Raw genomic sequence first — 19,420 nt, 5'->3', positions numbered from 1 at the left:
CATTAATAATAAACTGGTGGAAAAAAAAAACATCCAAAAACGAGTGATGTCAGCACCGGGTTACGCGCGTTCACTCTGGAACCTACCGACGGCGTCGATGCTGAAATACAGCGGCGGGTGTTCACTCTGAAGCCTAATGGTGGTGGTCAGGGAAGCCCCCCGCTAGCGTTCACTCTGAAACCTACTGACGGCGGCCCCCAAATCAAAGCACTTTCCAGCCACTGGTGCACCAGTCCTTTTTATTAGTGGGGGAGGGGTGCAGAGGCTGCCTGCCCCTCCCCCCGCAGCAGCACCCCCTCACTCGCGGGGGCGGTTGATGACCACCTCCCCCAGCGCCTCCAGCACCTCCCGCTTGTAGTCGTCGAAGTCGCCGTCGATCTGGCTGAGGCCCTGCTCCTCCACCACCCACAGCTGGCAGCTCGTCTCCGTGATCAGGCGGGCGTCGTGGCTCACCACGATGACGGCTGGGCGGGCGACGATGACGTCACGATGACGTCACACCGACGTCACACCAACCCCCCCCCCCCCCCCTTGACATCACCCGCCTCACCTCCCCGATAGTCGTTGATGGCGTCGGCCAGCGCGTCGATGGATTCGATGTCCAGGTTGTTGGTAGGTTCGTCCTGGTGGGGGAGGGGAAACGAGGGAGGTGGGTGGGTCCAGGAAGGGTGTGGCCCCATCCAAGCCCCGCCCCCTCGCCCCCCACCCACTCACCAGGATGAGCACGTCGGGCTCGCGGCAGGCCAGCTCGGCAAACACCACTCGCGCCTTCTGCCCGCCTGCAGGGAGGGGGGGGAGGGGACAGGCTCAGAGCCCCGCCCACCCCCCAGAGCCCCTCCCCCTGTCAGTCCCCGCCCCCACCGGAGAGCTTGGCGATCTGCAGCGTGTGGGCGTGGCCCTCCAGCCCGAAGCGGCCCAGGCACTTGCGCGCGTCCTGGTGCGGCAGGTTGAAGTTGCGCTGCAGGTACTCGGCTGCCGTCTCCTCCAGCCGCAGCTGCTCGGCCGCTTGTTGGTTGAAGAAGCCCACTTTCTGCAGGGGAGGGGCGCGCTCAGGCCACGCCCACCGGCCACCCCCCCGGGTTTAACTCCGCCCCCCCCCCCGCCCCCCCCCCAGTTTGGCTTCCCTGTGTGGTACAGCCCCAGGGGTAAGGCCACACTGCTGTGGGAAGCCACGCCCCCTGTACAGGCCACGCCCCCCACCCCAAGCTCACCGATGGGATGCCACGCCCCCACCCCGACGCTCCGCCCTCATCTGCACACCTCCCCCTGGAAGCCCCGCCTCCATGACCACAGGACACAACCCCTGCCAAAGCGCCCATCTTAAACCCCCCAGAGGCCCCGCCCCTCTCTAGTCCCCGCCCCCCCGAGACCCCGCCCCCCCGAGACCCCGCCCCTACTCACCAGTCGGTGGTTCCTGCGCATCTGCCCCCGTGTCTGGAAGGAAAATAGTCTTTCGGGGGGGGGGTGGGAACGACCCTAACATCCAGCCCCCCCCTCACCCCAACCAAGAGGCACCGGGGGGTCCCCAACCCGCCCCCCCTGTACCTGCCAACACCCTGGGAGCCCCCCCCCCCCCCCCCCCCCGCCCCCCCCATCCCCGGGGGCACCCCAGACCCCTCAGGGTGGGGGGGATGTAGGGTCTTCCCCTGCTCCCCAAGAGCCTCACAAATACACGGGGGGAGCCCCAAAACGCAGAGGAACCCCCAAACCAAGACACCCACCCCCCCCTTCCCACCCTATTTTTGGGGTGCACCCCCACATTTTTTTTTGGGGGGTGGGGGTGGGGTGGGGTGTCCATACCGGTGTCAGCTGCCCGGTGAGCAGCTGCAGCAGCGTGCTCTTCCCCACGCCGTTGGGGCCCACGATACAAACTGGGGGGGGGGGGGGGAGAGAGCAGAGGAAAAGGGGGGACACCCGGCGACCTGTGTTATTGTGGGGTCTCCTGGCCCCCTCCCCCCGTTATTGCAGGGGGGGGTCCCTCCCCCCCCTCCCCCCATGTTTACGTCGGGTCTCACCCCGGGACTCCATGTCAATGCCGAAGTCGAGGTTGCGGAAGAGCAGCTCCTGCCCCTCGTAGCCGAAATCAACGCCTGCACATGGGGAGGGGGCTGAGATGGGGGGGGCCTAGACACCCCCAAACGCTCCCCGACACCCCCCCGAGGCCCCACAGAGCCCCATAACCCCCCCCTGCTGCCCCAAGTCTCCCCAAATTGCCCCTTAAAACCCCCACAGCCCCCCAAGCACCCCCCTCGTGCCCCATATCTTCCCCACACCCCCCTCCCGGAGCAGCCCCCCAACCTGCCAGGTGCCCCCCGGGTACCGTGGAGGCCGAGGATGGGGGGGCTGAGGGGGGGCGGGTTGGGGAAGGGGCTGAGGGGGGGCGGGTTGGGGAAGGTGAAGCGGACGGTGTATTCCCGGGGTCGCTTCAGCAGCTCCGGGGCCTCGGCTGCCTCCTCCGCTGCTGTCCGCCGCCGGCACTTCTGCTGCTTCCGCGTCAGCGCCTCCTTCGTCTGCTTCTCCTGAGGGGTGGGGGGGAGGGGATCTCATCAGGGATCTGCTCTGGGATCTGCTGAGCCCCCCCTCACACCCACCATCGGATCCCTTACAGGGAGCTGGGCTACATGGCAGGATAAAGAGTGGGGAGCGCAACGAGTAACAGATCTAGTAACCCCACCCTGGCACCAATCTGGCCCCCAGGTCCTTCCAGATCCTTGCAGTGGATCCCCGCTGTAGGGAGGAGGCGGCAGCTTGTGTGGCAGGGGGATCCCAGGAGGGGTGGGGGTCCCCAGGGCAGGGATCTGGGGGGACACGGGGTAACAAGAGAGATGCTGGGGGCAGGTGGTGATCCTGGCGGGCAAGGGATCCCAAGGGAATGGATCCCAGAGGGATCTCCCCTCGCTCACCGCCTGCTTGGTGGACTTGCCACCAGCCTTCAGGTCACGGAGCTTTTTCTCCTGCTTCTCAAACTGCTTGAGCAGCTCCTTCTGCTTCTGCTGGTACATCTTCTTGAATGTCACTGTGAGGGACAACGGGCGGGACGTCACGGGGGGCTGGGAGGGGCAAGTAACCCCCACTAATTACCCCAGCCCCTCCCCCAACTTGACACCCCCCCCCCCCCTTACGCACTGTAGTTGCCCCGGTAGTAGAAGAGGCGCTGAGCATCGAGGTGGATGATGTCGGTGCAGACGTCATCGAGGAAACCTTGGTCGTGGGACACCACCAGCAGCGTCTTCTTCCAGGTTTGCAGGTAGCTGGGGTAGGAGGGGGATGGGGACATCGAAGTGTGGGGACGTTGAGGGGACACCCTGGCTGTGGGGACAACCCCCAGCACAGGGACAAGCCCCCCTCCATAGGGGAGTCACATCTTGGGGGAGTCACATCTTGGGGGAAATCCGGCAGGACACCACGCTTGGGGACAGCTCAAATCAGGGAGGCCAAACCCCCGCCAGGGACACCACACCCTGGGGACAAAGCCACCCTGGGGACATCCCAGCGCCGGGTCTCCCTCACCCCGGGACCCTCCCGCCACATCCCTTGTGCCCCCCCTCTTTGTCCCACGTCCCTACTTGTTGAGCCAGATGACTGCGTTGAGGTCGAGGTGGTTGGTGGGTTCATCCAACATCAGCAACGTCGGCTCCATAAATAAGGCCCTGAGGTGACAGCAGTGTCACCACCGGGTCCCAGCCACATCTGTGACCCCCCCACAATGTCCCCCCCGTCACTTACCGGGCCAATGACACCCTCATCCGCCACCCACCGGAGAATTTCCTTGTCGCCCTGTTCTGCATTTCAGGATTGAAGCCGAGACCGGCCAGGATACGCCGCGCCTTGGCCTCGGCAGCGGCTGCCCCTATCGCCCGCAGCTCCTCATACACCTGGGGGGCAGTGGGTGTAATTTTGAGGGGTCCTCAGGGGGTCCCCGATGTCCCCAGGTGTCCCTGTACCTTCTCCAGGTGCTCGGCAGCTGTGTCGTCACCCTTCTCCAGCATCGCCTGCAGCCGCTTCTCCTCCTCCAGCAGCCGGAGTCGTTTGGTGTCGGCGCGCAGCACCGCCTGCACTGCCGGTGTGTCATCCGCCACCACCTCTGGGGGACGGAGAAGGGTTTTTTTTTGGGGGGGGGTCTCAGGTGTTTTGGGGGGAGCTAGGTATCCAGGGGACCCCGAGACCCCTGGGCACACCTTGCTCGCAGAGCAGCACATCGATGTTCGGGGGGATGCTCAGCGCCCGGTTTGCGATGTGCTTCAGCAGCGTTGTCTTCCCTTTCCTGCAGGTGAGTGAGGGGTTAAACCCTGCTGGGTGGGGGGGTAACGACCCTGCCTACCCCCGCCCCAGCCCCCCCAAGGGCGGGGGGCACCCACCCATTGGGTCCTACGAGGCCGTAGCGGCGCCCAGCCACGATGTAGAGGTCAGCGTTGACGTAGAGCTCCTTCCCGTGGGCCGAGATGCTGAACTTCTCCAGCTGCGACAGGTAAGGGGGGGGTGGGGGGGTGTCAGGGAACTCCCCTGAGTAATGGGGCAGCCCCCAACCCCCCAGCTGTGGCCCCCTGCCCCCTCCAGCCCCCCCCCCCCGACCCCCTAGCCCCCCTGACCCTCCGTTCCTTTTCCCCAGCACAATGGTATGGCCGAATTATTTCTCCTCCCTACTGTAACGGTGTGCCCTGGTCCCCCCCATTTCCTTGTATAATGGGGTGACCCAATCCCCTTCTCCCCACTACAATGGCATGGTCCAAACCCCCCATCCCCCAATAAAATGGCACGGCCCACTTCCCCCCCTCCCCCACCCCACCCCCGTTCCCATATAACAGTGCATCCCAGTTCCGCTCATCTCTGTACCAGATGCAGCCCACTGGGGGACGGAAGATTCCATCTCTCTAGCGTAAGAGGGGGAACACGGAAGATACCACTTCACAGAGGCGGGGAGAAAGTAGGTACCACCTGAGGGGCTTTTGGGGGGATCTGGGGGGTCCCCAGGGTGGGTGTCAGGGTCACCTTGATGTCAGAGGCATTCTCCAGCATGGCCTGTCGCGAGGAGAGCTCGGCCTGTGACACTGAGAAGTCGTTCTCGCCCGCCGCCGCCGCCGCCTTTATGGTAGCAACCTGTCGCTCGTACTCCATCTGGGGGGGCAGGGGGGGAGACAAAGGGGCGGGGTCAGCGCCAAGCCACGCCCTCACAGGCCACACCCATTTAGAACCATGCTCTGCCCCCCGCCCCCCCCTCACCTGCTTCTTCATCTTCTTTTTCTCCTTCTTGCTGACGCGGGCGTCGGGCTCGGCCTTCCTCCCAGCCTCCTCCTCCTCCTCATGCTGTGATACGGGACAGCACCCCCCTGCCATCAGCCCCCAGTATTTGGGGGGCTCCCCCCTCCCCCTCATCCCAAGGGACTCACAGGCTCGCTGCCCTTCCGGGGCTCTTCGGCCTCATCTTCATCATCATCATCATCATCATCACGCAGAGCCGTAAACTTGTTCTGCAGCGGGCAGGTACGCAGACACAGTATGGTGGTGGGGTTCAGCTCCCCATCCCCCCGCAAACGACCCAGGCCTCTGGGACGGCCCTGCCCCACCCCCTCACCTTCCCGCCTTTGGGCTGCGCATCCTCATCAGAGCCTTCGGCCTCATCCTCGCTGGGGGCTTTTCCCTGGGGTGTGTGTGGGGGGAACAGTGGGGTGAGACCCCAAAGCATGGGGATCCCCCAACCCCGGGGTGTCCTCCCCTGCCAAACCACTCCTTCACCTGCCGCTTTGCCTTGGTCTTTTCATTCTTCCGGCTTTTCTTCTTCTTCTCACCCTCCTCTTCCTCCTGCCCGGAACTGTCAGAGAGGGGGGACCCAGGCATCCAGGCCCCTCCCCTCAAACATGATCCAGCTTTTGGGGTGCCCCCACCCCTAAGCGGAATCAGGCATCCAGGTACCCCCACCTTATTGCTTTTGCTCTTGCCGGGCCGTGAGCCTTCGTCCTTTTTATCTTCCTCCTCCTCCTCCTCACTCTGTTCCTGGCTCAATGCCGCAAAGACATTGCCACCCTGGGAGGGGAACATGACGGGGTGTGGACCAGGGACCCCAAATTATTTCCCCCCAAAGTATTTCCAGGAGTCCCAGTTCCCCAGACCCAAATTCTGGCTCCTTTCCCTCAGTCTCCTCTCCCCATATTCTTGCTTCTCCCCATTTTCAGGGTGTCCCGCCCACTTCATATTTTGGGGACCCTCCCCGCACACTCACCTTCCTCCTCCTCCCCCCCTTCCTGGGGGCTGGTGCTGTGGGGGAGATGGGGACTGGGTTTAGTGAGGAGCCATAGAGCTGCAGGTCAGCCAAGCCCTAGAGCAGCACTTCCTGGTGGGACGCTCTAGCCCAGGCAGACTCACTGCTCCTGGGGGTGGGGGGAAGGTGATAAAGGACCCCCCACCCTCGCGGGACTCACCTTCCTCCTCCTCTTCCTCACTGCCAGCAGCTGCCAGCTCCTGCAGGCGCCGGCTAAGCTCTACTTCTTCAGGCTCAGGCTCTGCCCCTGGCCGCCGCCGCTCTTTCCGCCGGTCTCGCTTCTTCCGGGAGGCCTTGGGGACAGCGGGGAAAACACGTTAAGCATCTGCTTAATTACTTGTCATCTCTCCATTCATTAAGGCCCAGGTACCCCAATGTCCCGTCCCCCCCAGCCCCACCCTCCTTAGCCCCACCTCTTTATCTCAATAAGCTCCACATTCCTCATTAGCACAGCCCTAACGAACCTGTTGGGGTGGTGCCTCCTTCTCCGAGGGGGTGGGGACCTCAGCGGGTGCCGGCTTCTCCTCCTCTGCCAGCTCCTCGAAGAACTAAGGGCAAAGAGCAGAGGTCAGGGGTGGCAGGGTTAGGGTCAGGGGTCAGGGGTCAAGCGCTCACCGATTTCTTGCCTCGCCGGTCTTTCTTGCCTTTCTTCACCTGCTGGTCTGCGTGGCGGGTGGGAAGGGAGGGGAAAACAGCATCACTCATGAGGCCCCAGGCGTCTGGGCAGGCTCTGCCTCACCCACCCCACGCTGCCATGAGGGACCCAGGTGCCCAGGGCCACCCCGCGCCCCCCACCACCACAAGGGACCCAGCTGCCCCCTGCCAACCCCCACCACGTGCTACGGGACCCAGGGGAACCAGCCGACTGGGCACTTCCCCTCCCTCCCATCCGCTTTGCCCCCCCACCAACACACCGAGGCGCCCAAGGCCCCCCAGAAAAGCTTAATTCTACCCCCTCGACGGGTTAATTTCCTACCGAAAATGGTTAACCTCCCCCAAAGAGCTGATCCCCCCACAAACATGTCAATTCCCCTCGAAAGATTTAATTTGTTCCCCAAAAGAGTGAATTCCCCCAGAAAGGGTTTAGATCTGGGGTTAGACCCTCCTCAAAAAGGGTTAATTCCCTCCCCTAAAAAGAGTTAATCCGCCCCCAAAGTGTTAGTCACCCCGCAAAGTGTAAATCCTGCCCCCAAAGAGCTAATTCCCACCCCAAGGGCTTCATTTTCCCCCCCCCAAGACTCCAGGCCTCCCGCTGTCACAGCCCCCTACTCCCACAGGCCTCACTCTCCTGTCAGGGGGCCCAGGTACCCGGGTCCCTCCCCCCCAAGTTCCCGAGTGTCCTGACACCCCTCCCTCGCCGCCGGAGGGCCCCAGCTGCCCCGGCTTACCCTGCCCATCGCCCTCCCCCCGCCATTCCTCCTGCTTGGCCGCCGCCGGCCGCGCTCCCTTCGGCATGGCCGGGCGCCGCGTACTGCGCCTGCGCAACCACAGAGATGCGCCTAGAGCGCCGACTGGCAGAGGCGCCGCTTCCGGTCCGCCACCCTCGCCGGCCCGGGCCGTTGCTACTTCCGATTGGTTCGCTGAATAACGAGTCCCGCCCGCTGACCCCGTTTCGGGCCGGGCTGCTACGTCCCGCCTTCTTGTATGGTGATCCCTCCTCCCATAGGCTTTCGGGGGTTTATCCCGCCCCCTTCTGGGGTAACGTGCTCTCCTATTGGTTTGCGCTGGTCCGTCTATCCTGGCTAGATGATCCCACCATTAGCTCGCTCAGCGATTAGTCCCGCCCCGGCGCTGAGGTAATCCTCCTTCCCATTGGCTCCTACTCCTCCTTCCTCCCCGCGCCCTCCGCAGCTCCTATTGGCTGCGGCCGGCTCCGCCCCGGCACGTGAGCTCCCGTCATGCCTCGCAAGCGGCCGTTCAGCGCGAAGCGGAAGAAGCAGCAGCTGCGCGATCGGCGCGAACGGAAACGGGGTGGTGAGCGGGGCCGGGGCCCCTGGAGTGTCGGCCGGGCCCTGTAGCGGTGGCCGGCTGGGCCCTGACACTCCGTTCTCTGTCCGCAGATGCCCCGGCAGGGCCGGACTCGGGCCCGGGGAGCCGCAGTGGGAGCCGGGAACGGGGCAGCGATGCGGCCCCGGTTGAAGCGGGAGACCCGTGGCCCCCTCCCTGCCGCCACGACCCCGGCAGGTAACCGTGAGAGGCCCGGGGCGGTGCAGGGCGCCCGGGTAGGTGAGGGGGACCCGCGTGTCTATGTGAGTTCTCGGTATGTGGCAGGTTTCGGCTGCAGCTGGGGGGGCCGCGGGCCGAAGCCTTGGCGCGCCGCCGGCGCCGGGCTCAGGAGGAGCTGCTGGAGCTGCTGCCCGAGACCGCCCTTGAGCTGGACCCTGATAGTATCTACGGCCTTGGTGAGGGGCTGAAAGACCTGGGGAAGGGGGAAAATACACCGGCGGGGGGATAAGTAACTTGAGGAGGGGGCAGATAAGCAGAGAAAGTAGGGCTAGGGCTTTTGGGGGGGGGGGGTAGTTAAGTGCTGGGGGGGCGGCGTGCAATAAAGTGCTGGGGGATGTAGCTAACACCTGGGGAGGGGGATTTGCCCTAGGAGGGGGTGTAGTTAATCACCTAAGAGTAAATTGGCTTAAAGATGGAGGCTAAAAATGGTTGAGGTAGGCCCAGAGAGGTCAAGTAGGAACATGGGGGGGAGGGAAGTGGCCCCCAGGTAGGGAAAATAGTCCCTGGGATGGGTGAATATCCCCTGGAGGGGGGTCCCAGGGCTGTTGGGACCCAGCTTGCTGGATGCTAGGGCTGGACTTCCCACGTCGGCCACCCTGGAGCTTCGCCATGAGCCCGGAGGAGCTGCGTGTGCGGGAGGAAGCAGCTTTCAGTGCCTTCCTCCGATCCCTCCGGGAGGACCAGCACCCCCGGGGGGCTGAGGAGGGGGGCAGCAATGGTGACGATGATGAAGGAGGTGTGGCACCATTCGAACACAACCTGGAGGTGAGAGGGGGTGTGCGGGGGATCCTGAGGGGTCATCATGGGGGTGTTATGGGATGGAAGGGTCACTGTGTCATTGTCCCCCACCCTGCCCAGACATGGCGGCAGCTCTGGCGGGTGCTGGAAATGTCTGACATCATCCTCCTCATCACTGACGCCCGGCATCCGGTGAGTCCAAGGAGGAGCCAGGTATCCTGGGTGGGGGGAATCAGGCTACAGGGGTGCAGCTAACCCCCCATGTGTCTCCCTGCTCCATCTCAGGCACTGAATGTGCCGCCAGCGCTGGCTACGCACGTGACGCGGGAGCTGGGGAAGGGCTTGATCCTCATCCTTAACAAAGTGGACTTGACCTCGCCTGCTGTGGCCACCGCCTGGAGCCACCTTCTGCGCCGCCGCTTCCCCTCCGCCCGCGTTGTCCCCTTCACCTCTGCCCCCCAACGGATCCCCATGTCTGGTAGGGACCCAGCTGGTCAGGGTTGGGAGGGGACGGACACACCCAGGGTTTCTGACGCCCACCACCACCGCATTGTTTCTCCCCCAGGGCTGCAACGGCGGCAGAGGCGGGGGGGTGGATGGAGCCGAGCTGTGGGACCCCGGCAGCTGCTGGAAGCTTGTGAGAGCATTGTAGGGGGAGAAGGTGAGCTAGGAAGGGGAGCACCCATGGGTGCTGGCTGAGTGGGGTGGGGTCTTCCATCCACTCCTTGTGTAATGCAAACCTTGCTGAGCTTCGTGGTGGGATGGGTGTCCCAGGCAGGCGGTGTTTGGGGGGGGATCCCTTTGGGTGCTGGGGTGGGTCCCCCGGGTGCGCCCTCCATCACCCACCATGGGTTTTGCAGTGGACCTGAGCAGCTGGCGAGCACGGCTGGACCGGGCGGAGGAGGCAGCGGCACGGGGAGAGGAAGAGGAGGAAGAAGAGCAGCAGGAGGAGGTGGGGGATGGTGAGGAGGCGGGTGACGATGACGAGGACAGCGCCGGCGCCATGGTGGCCCCCCGGCAGTGGGAGCGCTACCGGCATGGCATCCTCACGCTGGGCTGTGTTGGTAAGGGGCGGGGCTTGGCCTAGTGATGGGGCATAACGGGGGAGGGCTTAACTGGGGGGCAGGGCTTTGTCAGGGGGTGGGGCCTAATCAGGTGGGGCTTTATCGAGGGGGTGGGGGGCCTAGAAAGGTGGGGCTTCATGTAGGGGGTGTGGCCTGTTGTGAGGGGTGGGGCTTATGGCAGATAGGAGTGGGGGCTGACCCTGGAGGCGGGGCTTATGGCGGTGTCCTTGCCCACCAGGAGAAGAGGAGGGGAGCTGGTTGGTCTTCTGTTGTGCTGTGGGGGTGAGGCCTAGGGGGGTGTGGCTCCTGAGAGGGGGTGTGGCCTGAGGAGGCATGGCTCCTCCCCACAGGCCTGCCGAACGCGGGCAAGTCTTCGGTGCTGAATGCGCTGGTGGGGCGCAGCGCTGTCAGTGTCTCCCGTGCCCCTGGCCGCACCCGCTACTTCCAGACGCATTTCCTCACCCCCCGTGTCCGACTCTGCGACTGCCCAGGCCTCGTCTTCCCCTCCCACGCCCCCCCGGCTCTCCAGGTGGGTCCCAGCCCCCTCCCCAGCCCTTACAGAGCCTCGCCTGCTCCTGCTGAGCCCTGCCTGTTTGTGTGTCCCCCCCTCCCCAAGGTGTTGGCGGGCGTCTACCCCATCTCGCAGCTGCAGGAGCCCTACTCGGCCGTGGGCTTCCTGGCCTCCCGCCTCCCGCTGCCACTGCTGCTCCAGCTGCGGCCTCCCAGCACCGCCGCCGGCTGGACCGCCTGGGACATCTGCGAAGGTGCACTGTTTGTGGTGGGAATGAATTAAAATCGGAGGGTTTTTTTCCTTTTGCCATTAGTTGTTTAGCTTTGCCATTGGTTAATTTCTTAGTAACAATAACAATTAAATGATATTGTTGTTTTTTAGATATTTGCTATTTGGTACTATTTATTAATTATTATATATATGATTTTAGTACTTTTTGCTACTTATTATTTTATTATTTACTGTTGTTGTTTTTTTTCATGTGTGTTTTCCTCAGCCTGGGCTGAGAAGCGAGGCTACAAGACAGCAAAGGCAGCCCGTAACGATGTCTACCGGGCGGCCAACAGCATCCTGCGGCTGGCAGCGGATGGGCGACTCCGCCTCTGCCTGCGCCCCCCTGGCTATGCCGCCCAGAAGGGTGAGCCCCCCAGTACCATTCCCAGCCTCGGGGGGTGCCAGGTTCATCCTGGGAAGGGGAGGGGGAGGTTGAGTGGGATGCTGGGTCACGGTGCCTTCCTCTCCCCCCTCAGATCTGTGGGAGCAGCACCCTGAGACGGCAGCGCTGGCGGCGTTGCAGGAGCAGGGGGACCCAGGTGCGAGGGGCTCGGCCCCCCCTGGGGAGGGGTCCACCTCGGAGGAGGAGGGGAGTGACAGCGGTGAGGAGGTGGAGCCTGTGGAGGCCACGCCCCCTGCCAGCACTGGCCACAACCCCTTTGCGCTGCTGGGAGAGGATGAGTGTTAGCCCCGCCCCTCGGGGCGGAGCCAATCAGAGGTCAAGACATATACCACTGTGCTAATACCATATATGAAATAAAGGGAGGTTTATTTCTGCAGCCAGTGCCTCCTGGTTGGTTAAAGGCAGCTTCTGTGCGGACCAGTCGGAGGTCCCGTCGGTGCTCTGCCGCCGGGTAGGGTTCATGCTGGGCTGTCCTCTGGGGCAGGGCCTGGGGGGAGAGATGGCGCGATCGATCTGACAGTCCCACCCACCTCTTCCCTTATTTGGCTTAGGCCCACCCCTATTAGCGTCATCCCGCCCCTCACTGACCGGTGGGCGTGGCCTGGTCGAGGGGGCGGTGCTTCTGCTGGCAGAGGTAGCGGCGTCGGCGTCGGCAGCTCTGGCAGTGCAGTACTATGTGGGGCTGCCCCCCTCCTGCGGCAGGGACCTGGGGGTCAGGCTCAGGCCCCCCCCCTCCTTCTGCCCCACAGCCCCCCCAGGGACCCCAGGCATAGGGGGTACTCTTCTTTACCCCCCTCACCTCTCTCCCCACCTTCCCACAACCCCATACCCCCCTGGGATGACCCCTGTTCTCCCCTCCACCTGTCCCTGCCTCCCCTGCCTCAAACACCCTCCGGGGTGGGCAGTGATGCAGCCCCCACCAGTCCCACCTCGCAGGCGCACACAGCCCCCAGCCCCAGGCAGCAGCAGAGAGCAGCAGCGGCGGCACACGGCCCGCTTCACCGAAGGTGCCCTGTGTGGGAACATGTGCACAATAGGGGGGGTCAGGACTCCCATCGTGCCACCACCCCCCACCCCCGCTGTGGGGTGGCCCCCCAAGTCCCCATAGCTCACATGCGCAGGACAAGGCGGCGGGCGGCCCCTCGCTGGGTGCTGCAGTAGAAGCGGGCGAGGGCAGGGCTGTGGGGCAGCACCCAGTGTGCAGCCTGCAGAGGGGTGAGCACAGTTGCAGACCCCCCACTCTGCCCCCCCCAATAACCCTCCCCAGCCCCACAGTCCACCCCCTGCCCCATAGAGTCCCCCCTGAGCCCCTCATTTTCCCCCTCAAGTCCCCGCAGATCTCCATAGCTTGCATAGAGCCCCCCCACAGCCCTCCCCCAGACCCCTATAATTACCCGCAGGGCCCCACCCCGCTCCCTCGGACCCCCACCGCCCCCCCGAGGCGCCCCCGTCCCACCTGAAAGAGGAAGCTGAGCCGCTGCAGCGCCTCCCGATCCCGCACCGGTGCCGCCATCGCGCCCCGCGTTGGCCCTGCCCACTGGGCGGAGCCGGCTCTTCCCATTGGTCGGCGCCAGCCCCCGGGAGGCGGGGCCTCCTTCCGCCCTTCTGGCAAATAGGGGCGGGAGGGCGCCACCAGCACGAGACGGTGGGCGGGTTTGTGTCGTCACTTCCGGCGTTGGGCCCGGCGCGGCGGCTGGCGGTGAGTGGGGGCGTAGGCGGCCGGGATTTCCCCCCCCGTAGGGTGTCCCCTATAGAGCCCTTCCTGTAGGGACTCCCGGCACGGCCCCTGCCTATAGGGTGTCCCCTATAGAGCCCTTCTTGTAGGGACCCCCGGCACGGCCCACCCCTGAGCGCTGTCCCTGTAGGGACCCCTATGGCGACCCGGAACAGCTTCCCGCCCTCAGAGCCTCCACTATAGGGCCCTTTCCCGTAGGGACACGATTTATGGGGATCCTGGTACGGCCTTTTCCTGTGGTGTGTCCCCTCTAAGGATCTAAGGATCCTTCCTATAGAGCCAACCCTATAGGGACTCCCAACATCTTTGTGTGGGGTGGCCCCTATTAAACTAGGTCCCCCCCCCTCCCTAAAGGGCATCCAGTTTAGGGCTCCTTTTCTATAGGGGCACTCCTATAGGGCCCCCATCCCTCTGGGGAATCCCTTATAGAGCCTCTTCCTGTGATATATCTCTATAGGGGCTCCCCCTGGGCAGGGAGTCCCCTATAGAGGCCTTCCCTATAGCGACTGCTATATAGGGCTCCCCCCAGAACTTCTGCTACAGGGACTCCTATACAGGCACTGCCGGCAGCACGTTCTTGTTTTAACTGAATTCAGCTGGTTTCCCCCCAGAAAGCACTTGGGAACCACACTAGCACCTTGGTGTCACCTCCTTGCTAAATGACGTCGTCACCTTGAGAGAATTACGCTGGTTTCACCTCAAAACCCTGCTGAACCTGCACCGCCGCCTGGGAATTCCTCCGCAGCAAAATGACATCATCACCTTGATGGAGTTGAGCTGGTTTTGCCTTGCCCCAAAACCCCTTTGAACCCGCGCCGCCGCCTCAGGATCGCTTCGCACCCAAACGATATCATCACCTGGACTGAACTGAGCTGTTTTCTCCCCAAAACCACTTGGAACGCACATCGCCGCACCTTACTGTCGCATTTTTACTAAAACCCGCCTCATCGCCTTCAGGGATTTAAGTTCTTTTCACCCCAAAACTTCTTCCAACCCTCCCCTTCCCATCAGCCCTTCCCCAATCCCCCTGATCCAAGCCCAGCCATCCCCACCCCCACCCCAAATTCAGGGGGGCCAACGGCAGCGCCGTCATGTCGGGTGCTGACCCCTTGGAGACGCTGCAGGTGGAAGCCAGCTGCTCGGTTTGCCTGGAATACCTGCAAGATCCCGTCATCATCGAATGTGGCCACAATTTCTGCCGCCGTTGCATCACCCCGCTGGTGGGCTGAGCTGGCGCGCGATTTCCCCTGCCCCGTCTGCCGTAAAACCTCTCGCCATCGTGCCCTTCGGCCCAACCGGCAGCTCGGGAATATGGTAGAAGCCGCCCGGCAGCTTCGCGGTGCCAAACGGAAAGCCAGGGAGGAGAGTCGCTGCCAAGCTCACGGCCAAGCTTTGGCCCGGTTCTGTCGCGACGATCAAGCCCCCGTTTGCCTGCTCTGTGAGATCTCCCACGCCCACCGCGCCCACGCCCTCGTCCCCCTCGACGACGCGGCCCTCGAGTATAAGGTGGGGGGATGGGGGAAAGCGAAATCCTGGCGGGGTGAAGGGGGAGTGTGTCCCCAAGTCTCGGTTTTAGCCCCACGATTGATCCCAGGGCAGCTGGTGGAGGGGTTTCAGGTGTAACTCATCCCAGTCTCTGCTTTCAGGCCCTCCTGATGGGATTTAGCCCCAGACTCTCTCCCCGAGGACTGTTTGTGTAAGGAATTTGGCCACGGCTCATCCGTATTTCCATTTCTGGCCCCTGATGGTGGAATTTAGCTTGCCCCGAGGCTGTTTGTGGAGAAATTTTGGGCAGCAGCTCTTCGCCGTCTCCATTTTAAGCCCCAAATTCTTCCTCGAGACCATCCGAGGGAATTAGACCCTAGCTAGTCCCCATCTGCAGCTCCGTGCCGTGGGGCTTAGCCCCAAACCCTTTCCTCGAGGCCTTCCACATGGTCACCACTCGCTCAGCTCTGGCAGAGGAGGGATTCGGGGCTGGAGGAGGCATTCAGGGAAGGGGGTCCCATCCCGTTGCCTGCCCTCCTCTCTCCCCTCCTGGCAGGAGAAGCTGCAGCGCTGCCTGGAGCCGCTGGAGCGGAAGCTGGAGGCAGTGGCCGGCTGCCGAGCGCGGGAGGAGAAGAAACCCGGCGAGCTGAAGGCAGGTTGATGGTGCTGGGGGATGCCAGGGGGATCCCAGCAACTCCTGGCGCTCACTGGTGCCTTTTTCCCGGCAGAGGAAGGTGGCCCTGTGGCGGGAACGCATCGCCCGGGAATTTGAGGAGCTTCACCAGCTTCTGGAGGAGGAGGAGCGGCTGCTGCTGCAGCGGCTGGAGGAGGAAGAACGCGAGATCCTGCAGCGGCTTCAGGCCAACCTGGCTCGGCTCGGGGAGCAGCGCCGGGTCCTGGCCGCCCTCGTGGCAGAGCTGGAGGAGAAGTGTCTGCAGTCAGGCGCCGAGATGCTCAAGGTAGGGCAGGAGCGGGATCAGTATTAGCGGCGGGTGGATCACCACTGGGGATGGGAGCAGCGGCAGGGTTGTGGTGGGCCTAGGACGGGCTTGTTGCTGGGGACGGGATCACCAGGGGTGGGATTAGTTTTGGGAGATAGCCCCCGGGAATGGGATCTGTTTTGGGGACTGGATCCCCCCTGGGGACAGGATCCCCAGGAACAGGATTGGTTTTGGGGACAGGATCATCCCTGGAGACAGGACTAGTTTTAGGGGTGGGATCACCGGGAAGGCGATTGGTTTTGGGGACAGGATTGCCCCCAGGGATGGGATCACTGCGGAGGGGGGATCTGTGTTGGGGATGGGATCACCACCAGGAACACTGGGAATGGGGTCAGCATCAGGATCGTGGCCAGGGACAGGATTCCTGGGGCTGGGATTGCTGCTGGGGGCTGGGATCCCTGCTGTTGGGACTGATCCTGCCCCAGAGGTTGACTTTGAGGGGGTTCTGGCGCACCTAACCCCCCTTTTTTTCCTGCTCTCCCCGTTTCAGGACATAAAGGACACCCTGGCCAGGTAAGAACCGTGCAGGTGATTTGTGCTGCTCTCCGGGCTGTGTTTTGGGGCAGAAAAGCGGGATTTGGGGGTGCGGCGGCTGGCTCGTCCCACCTCCGCTGGGGCTGCCGGCAGGTGCGAGGCGGCGGCAGTGCCGGTGGAAGAACCGGTTTCCGTCCCCATCGAGCTGGAGAAAAACTTCTGCAGTTTCCCCCGGCAATACTTCACCCTCCGGAAAATCACCCGGCGCCTCATCGGTGAGGAAACCCCGCATCGTGCCGCAGCCGGGACCCCCCTCCCCTTGCTCCCCACCCCCTAAATCCTCCCCCTTTCCTTCCTGGTGTTGCCATCCAGGCGAGGTGACGTTGGATCCCGACACAGCACATCCCAACCTGGTTTTATCGGAAGATCGGAAAAGCGTTCGTTTCGTGGAAGTTCGACCCCGGGATTTACCCGATACCCCGCGGCGTTTCACCATCTACCCCTGCGTTTTGGCAGCGCAGGGTTTTACCTCTGGGCGTCATTACTGGGAGGTGGAAGTCGGTGATAAAACCCACTGGGCGCTCGGCGTTTGCAAGGATTCCGTGAGTCGGAAAGGGGAATTAACGCCGTTGCCGGAGACGGGATATTGGCGGGTACGGCTCTGGAATGGCAATAAATACGCAGCCACCACCACCCCCTTCACCCCGCTGACGGTGCGGGTGAAACCCAAGCGGGTGGGGGTCTTCGTGGACTACGAAGCCGGCAAAGTGGCTTTTTATAACGTCACGGATCGCTCCCACATTTATACCTTCACCGATACTTTCACTGAAAAGATTTGGCCGCTTTTCTATCCCGGGATCCGTGCCGGCAGGAAAAACGCGGCGCCTCTGGTTATCCGTTCACCCACTGACTGGGAGTGAGGGGGGAAAGCGGTGCCGGTGGCGTTTGGCTTGGTGACATCTGGCAGCGCCAGGAGCCAGCGCTCTGGTATAGATGGGGTTTGGCTCTCCAAGATCTGGCACCACCGGGATCCGGTGCTCCGGCATAGACAGAGTTTTTTGGCGCTCTGATGTTTGGCACCACCGGGATCCGGTGCTCCCGGCACTGCTGCGGTTCAGTGCTCTGACATCTGGCACCACCGGGATCCGGTGATCTGGCACGGCTGGGATTTGGCTCGCTGAGATGCAGCACTGCCACGGTCTGGCAATCTGGCACCACCACCAGGATTTGGCTCTTGGGACATCTGGCACCGCCAGGATCCACTGCTCCGGCATAAACAGGGCTTGGCTCTCCGACATCCACTGCTCCGGCGCCACCGGGATTTGGCTCCCCGACATCCACTGCTCCGGCGCCACCGGGATTTGGCTCCCCGACATCCGGCACCGCCAGGCTCTTGCTCCTTGCCATCGAGCTCTGCGGCGCCACTGGGCTCTGGATCGCCTTCCCCAGCGTCTGGCACCAGCCGGGTCCGGCTCTGCGGCAGCACCAGAGGCGTGTGGCGGTAGGTGCGGGCGTGTGGCAGGGCCGTGTCCCTCTACCCGTGTGTCCCCTGGCCCCGTGCGTGTCCCTCTGTGTCCCCCCTGTGTCCCCACATCAGTTTGTGCCTCCCCACGTGTCTGCTCCCCCGTGTCCCTGTCCATCAGCGTCCCTCTGTCCGTGTCCCTCCCTGTCTCTTTACGCCCCTCTGTGTGTCCCCACATCCGTGTCCCTCCCTGTTGCCACATTCACGTGTCCATCCGTGTGCCCACGTCCCTCCCCCCGTCCCCCCATCCGTGTCCCTCCCCATCCCCGCATTCCATGTCCCTCCCCATCCCCGCCCCGCCATCGCCCACCGCGTGGCCGTCCTCCCCCGCCTCGCACACGCCTCACACACGCCTCGCACACGCCTCCACACGCCATGGCCCCCTCAGGGCCACCGGAACGGGGCCCGCTGGCCCAGCTGGTGCGGGACACGTTGTGCCCGGCCTGCGGGCAGCCACTGCGGGACCCCGTCCTCTTCGCCTGCAACCACAGCTGCTCGCCGCCGCTGCCTGCCCACCGCCCACCCCGGCGAGCCCACTGCTGCTTTCTCCTGCCCGCGGTGCTGCCTGCCCTGCGCCCCCCGCCGCCTCCGCACCCCCGTGGCTCTGGCCGTGGAGAGTCGCATCGCCCAGCGTCTGGCTCAGGGAACACCCGGACCCCCCCGCCGGCCACAGCGCTGCAGGTAAAGCGGAGCAGGGGGGACTTGGGGGGGAGGGGTGGGTGTCTGAGGGGGACCCAGGTGTTTGGGGGAACTGGGGGCATCTGGGGGAATCAGGGGTAGGGGGGGGGAACCTGGGGACCCAAGCATCCAGGCACACTTGGGGGGCTCACAGGGAATTTGGGGCACCTAGGCATCTTGGGGGGACCTGGGGGCTGGAGGGTGGGGAATTTAGGGTTACCCAGGTGTCTGGGGGCACTTGTGGGGCTGGAAGGGACTTGGGGGACAAGGGGAGGGAGGGGGATGATCCAGGGGTGCTGGGGGGGACGCACACCCCCACGGGGCTGGAGGGGGGAGCCGTGGGGACCCAGAGCTTCTGGGGGGAGACCCAGGTGTCTGAGAGGGATTTGGGGGGGCTGGGGGTGTGTGACCCAGGTGTCATGGGGGGCTGGGGACCTTGTGGTGCTAAGGGGGGGCCCCAGCGGTGCCCCCAGCTCTTCGGGGGTGCTGGGGGACCCAGGCATCCAGCTGTGACCCTGTGCCCTGTCCCTCACGTGCCTGGACACCTGAGCCCCCCCCCTCCCCCCGGGGCCAGGTGTCACCACAGCCCAGGTGACCTCGCCATCACCTTGGGGCAGTGGGGGGGGGGGGGAACGACGACACCCCAGCATCCTGGTGCACGTGCTGGGTGGGGCCTGATCCAGCTGGGTGACATTTTTGGGAAGTGACACTTGTTTTGGTGGCACCTTGTCCCTCCTGTGGGGACACACCCCGGTCTGGTGGCATCCTGGGGACACTTCTGCCCCATGGGCTTCCTGCCCCATTTGTTGTGTTTTGTCCCCTCCCTTTTAATGACATCCTGCACTAACACCCCCCCCCTCCCCTTCTCCCCACAGCCTGGGGGCCCAGCTCCGAGCTGATGCCGCCCCCCTACGCCCCCCATCCCCAGAGGAGGCACCCTGGAGTGGGGAAGAACCCCCCAAAAGCTGCCCCCCCTCCTCCCTCCTCGCTGACACCCCCCCCCCCCCCCCCCAATAAACGCCATCTCCCCCCTTCCACGAGCACCACGGCAGCA

General features: G+C 64.0%; 4 protein-coding genes across 6 annotated transcripts; 2 read left to right on the top strand and 2 right to left on the bottom strand.

Moving 5' to 3' along the window:
* Positions 1–236: 236 nt before the first annotated feature.
* ABCF1 (ATP binding cassette subfamily F member 1) lies at positions 237–7,795 on the bottom strand. Of its 2 annotated transcripts, none has more exons than XM_055792493.1 (26): positions 7,645–7,795; positions 6,872–6,918; positions 6,721–6,804; positions 6,417–6,549; positions 6,218–6,252; positions 5,917–6,021; positions 5,734–5,799; positions 5,573–5,638; positions 5,388–5,468; positions 5,221–5,304; positions 4,990–5,115; positions 4,359–4,459; positions 4,179–4,264; positions 3,945–4,084; positions 3,727–3,875; positions 3,567–3,650; positions 3,127–3,251; positions 2,904–3,016; positions 2,321–2,519; positions 2,016–2,090; positions 1,801–1,871; positions 1,402–1,434; positions 862–1,030; positions 715–779; positions 551–623; positions 237–464 (listed from the first exon to the last, which is right to left on the bottom strand). In XM_055792493.1, the coding sequence occupies exons 1-26, from the start codon at positions 7,709–7,711 to the stop codon at positions 298–300; spliced, it is 2,544 nt and encodes an 847-aa protein (XP_055648468.1). In that variant the 5' UTR covers positions 7,712–7,795; the 3' UTR covers positions 237–297. The 2 variants fall into 2 exon arrangements, with proteins under 2 accessions (XP_055648468.1, XP_055648469.1); XM_055792494.1 differs by having other exon boundaries at positions 5,221–5,298.
* Positions 7,796–8,070: 275 nt separating this feature from the next.
* Positions 8,071–11,847, top strand: GNL1 (G protein nucleolar 1 (putative)). The gene is made up of 12 exons (XM_055792497.1): positions 8,071–8,230; positions 8,317–8,440; positions 8,528–8,658; positions 9,054–9,247; positions 9,341–9,412; positions 9,506–9,698; positions 9,786–9,881; positions 10,081–10,284; positions 10,635–10,813; positions 10,901–11,048; positions 11,292–11,432; positions 11,545–11,847. Exons 1-12 carry the CDS (start codon positions 8,155–8,157, stop codon positions 11,754–11,756), a joined length of 1,770 nt encoding a protein of 589 aa, XP_055648472.1. The 5' UTR covers positions 8,071–8,154; the 3' UTR covers positions 11,757–11,847.
* RPP21 (ribonuclease P/MRP subunit p21) lies at positions 11,808–13,071 on the bottom strand. 2 transcript variants are annotated; one of them, XM_055792561.1, is made up of 5 exons: positions 12,928–13,070; positions 12,585–12,676; positions 12,401–12,483; positions 12,060–12,164; positions 11,821–11,958 (listed from the first exon to the last, which is right to left on the bottom strand). In XM_055792561.1, the coding sequence occupies exons 1-5, from the start codon at positions 13,030–13,032 to the stop codon at positions 11,930–11,932; spliced, it is 414 nt and encodes a 137-aa protein (XP_055648536.1). In that variant the 5' UTR covers positions 13,033–13,070; the 3' UTR covers positions 11,821–11,929. The 2 variants fall into 2 exon arrangements, with proteins under 2 accessions (XP_055648535.1, XP_055648536.1); XM_055792560.1 differs by lacking the exon at positions 12,401–12,483 and having other exon boundaries at positions 11,808–11,958; positions 12,928–13,071.
* Positions 13,072–13,091: 20 nt separating this feature from the next.
* On the top strand, positions 13,092–19,373 carry LOC101924261 (E3 ubiquitin-protein ligase TRIM39-like). Its single transcript, XM_055792565.1, is given in 9 exon segments — positions 13,092–13,170; positions 13,818–14,420; positions 14,422–14,712; positions 15,248–15,343; positions 15,420–15,650; positions 16,183–16,205; positions 16,320–16,441; positions 16,539–18,369; positions 19,242–19,373. Coding segments are annotated over 7 exon segments (1,434 nt in total). The 5' UTR covers positions 13,092–13,170; positions 13,818–14,297; the 3' UTR covers positions 17,087–18,369; positions 19,242–19,373.
* Positions 19,374–19,420: the final 47 nt, after the last annotated feature.

The sequence above is a fragment of the Falco peregrinus genome, chromosome 21, assembly GCF_023634155.1.
Source record: "Falco peregrinus isolate bFalPer1 chromosome 21, bFalPer1.pri, whole genome shotgun sequence".
Taxonomy (NCBI): Eukaryota; Metazoa; Chordata; class Aves; order Falconiformes; family Falconidae; genus Falco; species Falco peregrinus.
The sequence above is the reverse complement of the archived record's forward strand: the minus strand, read 5'-3'. Positions and strand labels throughout refer to the sequence as shown.